Source organism: Cornus florida, unplaced genomic scaffold (genome assembly GCF_030987335.1).
Source record: "Cornus florida cultivar Cherokee Brave unplaced genomic scaffold, ASM3098733v1 CherokeeBrave_3.0.0_Hap2_Chr04, whole genome shotgun sequence".
Lineage (NCBI taxonomy): Eukaryota > Viridiplantae > Streptophyta > Magnoliopsida > Cornales > Cornaceae > Cornus > Cornus florida.
Window position 1 is genome coordinate 86625687 of NW_026775574.1, and position 8443 is coordinate 86634129.

The 8443-nt window shown below is 34.9% G+C and overlaps 1 protein-coding gene across 1 annotated transcript; it reads left to right on the forward strand.

Moving 5' to 3' along the window:
- Positions 1–1797: 1797 nt before the first annotated feature.
- On the forward strand, positions 1798–5087 carry LOC132302300 (cytochrome P450 736A117-like). The gene is made up of 2 exons (XM_059799141.1): positions 1798–2774; positions 4221–5087. The coding sequence occupies exons 1-2, from the start codon at positions 1842–1844 to the stop codon at positions 4830–4832; spliced, it is 1545 nt and encodes a 514-aa protein (XP_059655124.1). The 5' UTR covers positions 1798–1841; the 3' UTR covers positions 4833–5087.
- Positions 5088–8443: the final 3356 nt, after the last annotated feature.

The window sequence follows — 8443 nt, forward strand, 5'->3', positions numbered from 1 at the left end:
TCAATAGTCCTTTCGACAGAAGTATAAGAAAGTGGTTTTTCCTTAGTTTTTAGGAATTTTTTTATGTTTTTATTCATTTACTGAGAATGATCCATTAAAAAGTTTTGAAGATCAATGAATAGGAAGTTGCTGTAAGGTTTCAATTGTGTCCAAAGGCTACCGGTACAAGGTTCTCCTACTGGTTCAAGAATGCAAAGTAGCAAAGCCAACCTTTTGTTTTAAATTGAGCGAAGGGGAAGGAATGAACTATTTTACCATCTTTAGTGACACCATGGCTCTCCTCTGGGGGTGGGGGGGGGGGGGGGGGGGGGGGTGTGTAATAGATATAAATAAATAATTAGGGGTGAAACATGCTGAAAATTGTACTCTTTTTCAATTATTAACAAATGAGAATTTGGAAACTCCAATTCTTCGACTCAAGATCCTTCCTGAGACTTCCCAAAATTCAATGTGGCACCTCCTTAAGGGTGGAGAGCAAATCGGTACAAGAAGTACACTGCTTCTAAATCGTTTTGGCAGTCGATTGCCAATTGTTTACATCTTGCGTCTATAAATATGATTATGGGACAAAATGCAATCTAATTAGATGAAATCATAACATACAATATATATATATATATATATTGTACCTTATCACTTCTCAAACCATCAACGCACCATTCCTCGTGTGATCATGTGAAAGGGAAACGATTTTTGCAGTACTCCTCCTCCTCGGTAATCAGCTTGGTGACGACTATTAATATTTAAAACAAATTAATGATAGCCTCAACAAGGACTATCCCACAATCAAGCTAAGATAAATGCACAATAAGAGTTCAAGAGTTCAAGATACGCTCACAAAAGATCCAAAACACAATGCCGTGATCCCAATGCTTGCCTTTCTTTCAATCAAGTACCTAATTGCACATGGAAACAATCATAAGAAGATTGCTTGAAATGGTTCCTAAACTAACAATCAAATGAACACTAATATTAAATTCAATTCCAATAAGAAGGAACGATAAAAATGTAAGCGGAACGAGGGCTACCTTGAATCCACATAGGTACCGTAAATCTACAAGGAAGAAAAAGAATTCGCAGATGAATATGTTAATATATATATTAATAATTGAATTATTGATCTGCTCTGCAGTACATGTATTTATAATTTATAAATAAAAACCAAAACAACAAAAATGAAACCCTAAAAACGTAAGGAAACTTGTAACGTAAGAAAAATGCTCAAAAACAAACTTACTTTCAAAATTCTGTAAATACAAAGATAGAAATCTAATTACTAAAAACTACTAAATACCAAAAAAAAAAGCAAATCGAATCCATTTAATCTTTTAACGAAAATCTCGAAATATTCAAGACGGGGAAACGCAATTCCTAAACTTTAAATGACTAAATTCAGCTAAAAGGCGGCCCTACCTTAACCATATATGCAAGTTGGGCCATACATTTCTATGATACTACACTCAATAAATATATATAAATAAAACTTATATTTGTACATAATGGGTACCCGTGTTTTGCGTTTTTAAAATTTGACTTGTCGTATCATGTCTTTATCAACGCTACCTATATGTTTTGTGATTTATAAAATGTTTATATATCCATGTATATGTATATATTATATTTAACCACTAAAGAGACACACTTGTCATGTGATCGAATAAATTAACAATACTTTAATGGTCATGTAACTTTAAAAAATGTTATCGAGATTTAAGATGGTTCAACAGGGCAAGTAACCTCAAACATTATATATAGCAGCCTTGTTTTCTGAGGAGATGCACACAGACTTCTAGCAGTTGAAACACAAAGAAATCTATATTTTACTCAGACATATTAAAGCAATGTTATTCAAATTTTTATTTTACTCCCTTCTTCCCTTGTTATTCTCCTTAGTGTTCCTTCTGAAATGGTTGTCCACACCAAAAACAAAAAGTAATCTACCACCTTCTCCATCAAAACTCCCAATTATTGGAAATCTCCACCAACTTGGATTGCTCCCTCATCACTCCCTCCAATCATTAGCTCAAAAATATGGCCCCCTCATGCTGCTTCACCTCGGCAGCAAGCCAGTTCTCATAGTCTCCTCTGCTGATGCAGCTCGCGAAATCTTTAAAACCCATGATCATGCCTTCTCAAATAGACCTAAATCGAGCATTGCCAATAGATTATTCTATGGTAAGGATGTCGCTTTTGTTCCTTACGGAGAGTATTGGAGGCAAATGAGAAGCATTTGTGTGCTTCAGCTTCTAAATAACAGGAGGGTTCAGTCTTTTCACACTGTGAGAGAAGAAGAAACAAACCATATGATGGAGAAGATCAAACTGCAGTCTTCTTCTTCTTCTTCTTCTTCTTCTTCTTCACCAGTGAATTTGACTGAGATGTTTATGTCACTCACGAATGATGTGGTGTGTCGTGTAGCCTTCGGAAAGAAGTACAGTGGAAGGGAAGGTGGTAAGAAGTTAAAGGCATTGTTTGCAGAGTTTATGGAGGTGTTGGATGTTTTCAGTGTAGGGGACTATATCCCATGGCTTGCGTGGCTAAATCGTGTCAATGGTTTGAATGCTAAGGTGGACAAAGTTGCTGCTGAGCTTGATAAATTTATGGAGGGTGTAATTGAAGAGCATATTGATCGTCAGCAAAGAGAGAGCAATGGTGGTACGAATGTTGAAGATGGAGGCCATGAGGACTTTGTTGACGTTTTACTAAGAATTCAAAGACAGAACACGAGTACTGCCTTTCCTCTTGACAAAGACGGCATTAAAGGTGTAATCCTGGTAAGTCCAACTTTATCTTTACCTAAAATTCAATCACACACTATAATGAAATTATCTTGGAGCGATTGAGTTTTGATAGTGTTTCCAACTGATTGTTTCTTTGGAAAAAAAGTAGGACAATTTCGTGAGAAACACAGCTTTGAAACTGTTCTTTTAAGCAACAATATTGATGCAATATCTATGGTGAATAGTGAATTGCACAATACGGAATGATCGAATGTGGAATATATAATATACATAAGCAACCTAGAGGAGGTGGTCTATAGGTTCAACTTGCAAGCAAAAATTAAATGCAAGTAAAAAGTACAGTCAGAGTGACTCTGTTTTTAGCAAGGAAAATTAGTTAGAGAAAATCATCCAAATATGGGAAAATTAGTCACATATTGTCGAGCGAAAAGATCCACTATAAATAGATGAAGCAAATTACAATGGCCTTCGACTCAAGCTCATACCCTTTCACTCACTCTACTAAGAACCAATCGCTAAACTTCTTCGGCTTTGCAATTCTCCCATCCAATAACACTTGAATTAAGGCTTACTCCTAGATTCCTATAGAAGTGATTGTTGGTAGATCAACAAGCACTCCACGAACACCTTGATCATTTCAAAGTGTGACCTATTCCTACTTTTCTTCAATTCAGAATTTTTGAAGTAGAAAGACAGATTTCTTTTGATGACCAGTAGCAATAAGATCTTCAATCATTCAACCTTCGATCAATTGTAGAACAACAACTTAAATCACTCAAGTGTATAGATGTGTGCTCTCAAAAATAGAAAAATAGTCTTTTACGAAAAACTCACACGCAAGGCTTTTTAGGGTCTTGGAATATTCAATTGCAAAGCCGTAATGAATTGCGTATGGAAAGAGTTTATATAGATGTTTAGAGACCTCCTAGGGTTAGAAAGCCTTTACAATTACAATTTCGTGCTAAAGCATCGCTCTAAATCAAACTTAAAAAGGTAATTGAATTTGACAAAACACTCTCTCCTTTTCTAGCCTAGAGTTCAACCGGTTTTGTTTGAAAGTTCAACAGTTGGACTTTTCCTGAGGATAGTTTTAACGCAGAAAACTCAACCGGTTCTACTTTGAGATTTAACCGGTTGGAAACGTCCTGAGAGTGATTTTCTTGCAGAAAGTTCAACCGGTTAGACTTCAATCAAACCCTAAAAACTCAAGTGGTCCTCATACACTTACCTTGGCTAAATGTTGTTCTTTGATGAATCGAAATAAGCATGAATATCTTCACTTGATTTTTCTACTTCCGAAACCGAGACTCAAATATAAGCAAAAATTTACAACTCAATTTGGACTTGTTTTGATCACCGAAATTTGCCAATTACATTTTTATACTTCACATGAATAACTTTGAGCACTGGAGTGAGTCACAAATTTTAATACGTATGATTGAATTTTTCAACTTGTAACCCACCATTGTTTTCTTGTAGGATATGTTTGCTGCTGGAACTGATACTCCATCGTTAGTCCTAGAATGGACGATGACGGAGCTCTTAAGGCATCCGAAAGTGATGAAAAAACTGCAGAATGAGGTGCGAAATGTAGCCAAAGGCAAAGAGGACATAACCGAGGATGATTTAGAGAAAATGCACTACTTGAAAGCAGTGATCAAGGAGTCTATGCGATTACATACTCCACTTCCATTACTAGTTCCCCGAGAATCGATTCAAGATGTCAAAGTAATGGGCTACGACATTGCAGCTGGCACACAAGTGTTTATCAATGCTTTGGCAATTGCGAGAGATTCGTCAGCATGGGAAGGCTCTGAAGAGTTCCAGCCTGAAAGGTTCTTGAAAACTTCAATAGATTTTAAAGGGCAGCACTATCAATTTATTCCATTTGGAGCTGGGAGAAGGGGTTGCCCTGGAATCTTATTTGCCATGACTCTTGATGAGCTTGTATTAGCAAAGCTCGTGCATAAGTTTGATTTTTCATTGCCTGGTGGAGCAAAAGGCAAAGATATGGACATGACTGAAGCCCCTGGTATAAACATCCACAGAAAGCATCATTTGCTCGCTGTTGCAACTCCAAGTTCTTGCTAGTCTGCATATTAAGTACTTAGTAGATGAAAATTTGTACTACGTACTACTCGTTTCAAAGCTCTTATTCTCTATCATCAGTATAAATCTAATCAGCTTTATGTAAAAGTAGCCTTTAGGGGTTTGAAGCTTACTTACATGTCCAACCCTTGTAAGTTAAAGCAATAAATAATTCAACTTGCTGCTGGCATGTTATATTAAGTGTAATCCAAAAATAAGGACAGAGTAACAATGTTAAATATTAATAGTTTTCTAATATTTATTTCTTTCATTTTTAGAGTAAAATAATGTTTTAATATAACGTAACGTTGGACATTTGTGACGTAAGTAAAATCTATGAACGTTTTTGAATGAACGATAAACAACATTAAATTAACAAAATTTTTAAAAATTGCATTAATTATGTATTATAATTAAAAAATTGAATTCTGCTTTTGCATAAAACCAAACAATATAAGGAAATTAATAGCAAAAAGAAACCTAATAGTAAAAGAAAACATATTCTTCAAGCAAATTAACTAGAATTAAACTTGTTATAAAAAATGAATAAGAAACCTAATTAACAAAATTACTAAATAGGAATAAACTGTCCTACATACATCAATTTGTATATGCGTGAGGTTTACCTTGTAGTCATAAGTTCAAAGAGTCAGTGGTGGGAAGGATTCATTTCCACCAAAGAAAAAAAAAACCTTTGGACAATTGCAATTCACTATTTTTGCATCAATAATAAATAAAATTAAATCATTTAATGGGAACTCTATGTGCAAGGGCATGTTTAACGAACACATATCCCATGCCCACCTTTGAGTGTCTTAAGTTCAACACCGGAGAAATTGAATGGACTCTACATTTTATTGAAGAGTTCTGATCATTTGAGTTAGACCACATAGTGCAGGATAGTCTAATAATTTTTCACAACCCAGGTGCCACACACTTTTAACCCATAAACATTGGGTGGAAGTAACCCCTCAATTTTTGAAAAACTGAATAGCTTAAAAGGAGTACTATAAAGAAAACAAAAGGTGGGAAACTACAATAACCAATAGGTACCTTGTGCTCTTTAATATGGCACATCAAACAATAAAGATTAGGGTTTCAACGAGAACAAAGAAAGATTAAGCAATAAAACAGGATGTATAATGATTTTTTTCCCCTATGTACATAGAATATATATATATATATATATATATATATATATATATATATATATATATATATATAATCACATTACCCTGCAATAAAATGAGTTTTATCTCACCACTGAGCTTCTAGGTGAAAAGTGGTATATCCTCCTAATTGCATAAAAGATTGAGGGTTCATTTTAAGTCTCCTTAGAGGCAGTACTGGTTTGTGTGTAAGTAATTTACCAATGAATTTTATTTCTAACAAGAGCTACCCTTAAATAAAATAGGCTTAGAAATAGTGGAGAATTTAATCCAAGTAAGAGATTTATAGGGAAAAAAGGAAAGAAAGAAGGTGAAAATAATCAAGTTTAGTTACTTTATTTTTTCGGTAAATTAAGTTTATTTACTTGTTTTCACTATGTACGTAGAATATATATGAAAAATTACATTATGATTACTACTATATTCTCAAATCTTTACCCTACAATAAAATGATTTTTATCTAACAACTACTGAGCTTCTAGCTGAAAAGTGGAATATCCTCCTAATTGCATAAGTCTCGTCTCCTTATAAGCAATACAGGTACGTAAGTAATTTACCTATTCAAAAACCGAATTTTATTTCTAACAAGAGTTAATAAATAGTGGAGAATTTAATCCAAAGTAAGAAAATTATAGGGGAAAAAAACAGAAGGGAAAGAAATAAAGAAAAAAGAAGTCTAGTTACCCAAAAATTATAGGGTTTTTATTTATTTATTAGAAGGTAGAAAGTTGAAGCCTTTCCAAAGATATTGTGACGATCTCTGTAGGCGGGTGCGAGACATTGGGCGAGCTACCACACTGGCAAATTACGAATATTATAATCCCACATCACCTGGGAAAGGTGAAGGTAAATTGCTTTATGTAAGTTCAACACTTTTCTATGGCACAACGCATTTTAAAGTCGTAATGGCTGTGAATCCATACCAGAAGTCTGGTCCGGGGGAGCCAAAAGCTAGCAATTGTGTCGGGTAGGGTTAGGGCTGTTACAAATGATATCAAAGCCGGATCCCAACTAGAAGTGTAGCTAACGATGACCTTGAGCCCCATGAGGGGTGTGATGTGACGACTCCTGAAGGCGAGTGTGATGTGAGTGAGTGTGAGAGCCACTGGGTAAGTTACCACATTGTCAGGCTATGGGTGTTATCATACTAGTCACATCGCGACATTTTAAAGCTATGATGGATGTGAACAGACACTGATGTACTGTAGGCTGCCCCCATTGAAAATTTTTATTATTACATTTTCACCCCTAAATTTATACTTTTTTGCATTTATACCCATAAAATTTTAAAATTGCCCCCACTGAAATTATGACAAAAACTCTCTATATAAATTTGACCCCCCCCCCCCCCCCCTCTGAATTTCTCGATCCATACCTGGCTACGAACCCATTAGAACTTCCCAGTTAAGCTTATAAGTAACAATTAACAATTGCATGAGAATAAAATTCATTATGAAAGGAGGATCATATATTAGGTGTAAGTCTTATTAGGTGCAAGTTTGATAAACAAGAAGTGCCTATTGCCTCTGTTGGTCGACAAATTTTAAATAATTAAATAAAAATTCTAAACTATTATGAGATCTATGTCCTTGAGTGATGTATAACTCATTGCCGAACTTATATGGTCGGTTTGGAATATTAGAAGTCGTTTGGATTGTTAGAATTCCCAACAGGCATGCTGACACATTTTTCAAAAGTGTTTCGACCAGTTCGTTTTGAGTCGAGAAGACCCGATCTATTCCAGATAAAGAACGGGCCAACAATCAATACTCACCAATTGTGCTTGTGATATGCACTATTCTAATAGAATTCTATTGTTTAGAGTCCCAAAATTGCATTTTTTAAGTCATAGGAAGACTTAATATTTTAAACCCCAAACCCCTCACCCCCCCAATTTTTTGTTTTATAGAGAAAGTGTCATTTTGAGCTTAATTTTTATTTTCCTTATGATGTTAGGTTTCCTTATGTTTTTAAGTATTCATTAATTAATAATGTTTTTAGATATTTTAATTTTAATTTTTGCTTATAATTTATGTATTCAAAGTTGTTCATTCTTCATTAACGGACACTAACTGAGATGGTATAAGCTTTCCTTCCAAAATGGGGAGGTTGAGTGTCCAAGCCTCGGTAGAGGCACAATATATATAGTGGGTGTGTATATTTGCTTGATTTGTGCAGTAAATGTTCAAAAGTTTTGCTCTCTTATAGAAGATAGATAGTAACATGGCTTTTTTCAATGGATCAAGATCCCCTCTTGTTCAGGGGGTATGTGATCTTGTCTTATGCCTCAAAATGCTATAGTTTTTTGGCATAACATACATATTAATCATTATATTCTCCTCTTTCTCCTTCGATCTCTTCGGTGACTCTTTTCTCTTAACCTCCTTTACAACCGTCCTCTAACCATAGCCGCCACCACCTATCAACCTCCTACCACCACCAACC

Coding starts and splice junctions, on each gene's coding strand:
- LOC132302300 (XM_059799141.1), top strand. CDS start 1,842: ATGTTATTCAAATTTTTATTTTACTCCCTTCTTCCCTTGTTATTCTCC. Junction 2,775..4,220: donor GCATTAAAGGTGTAATCCTG/GTAAGTCCAACT, acceptor GTTTTCTTGTAG/GATATGTTTGCTGCTGGAAC.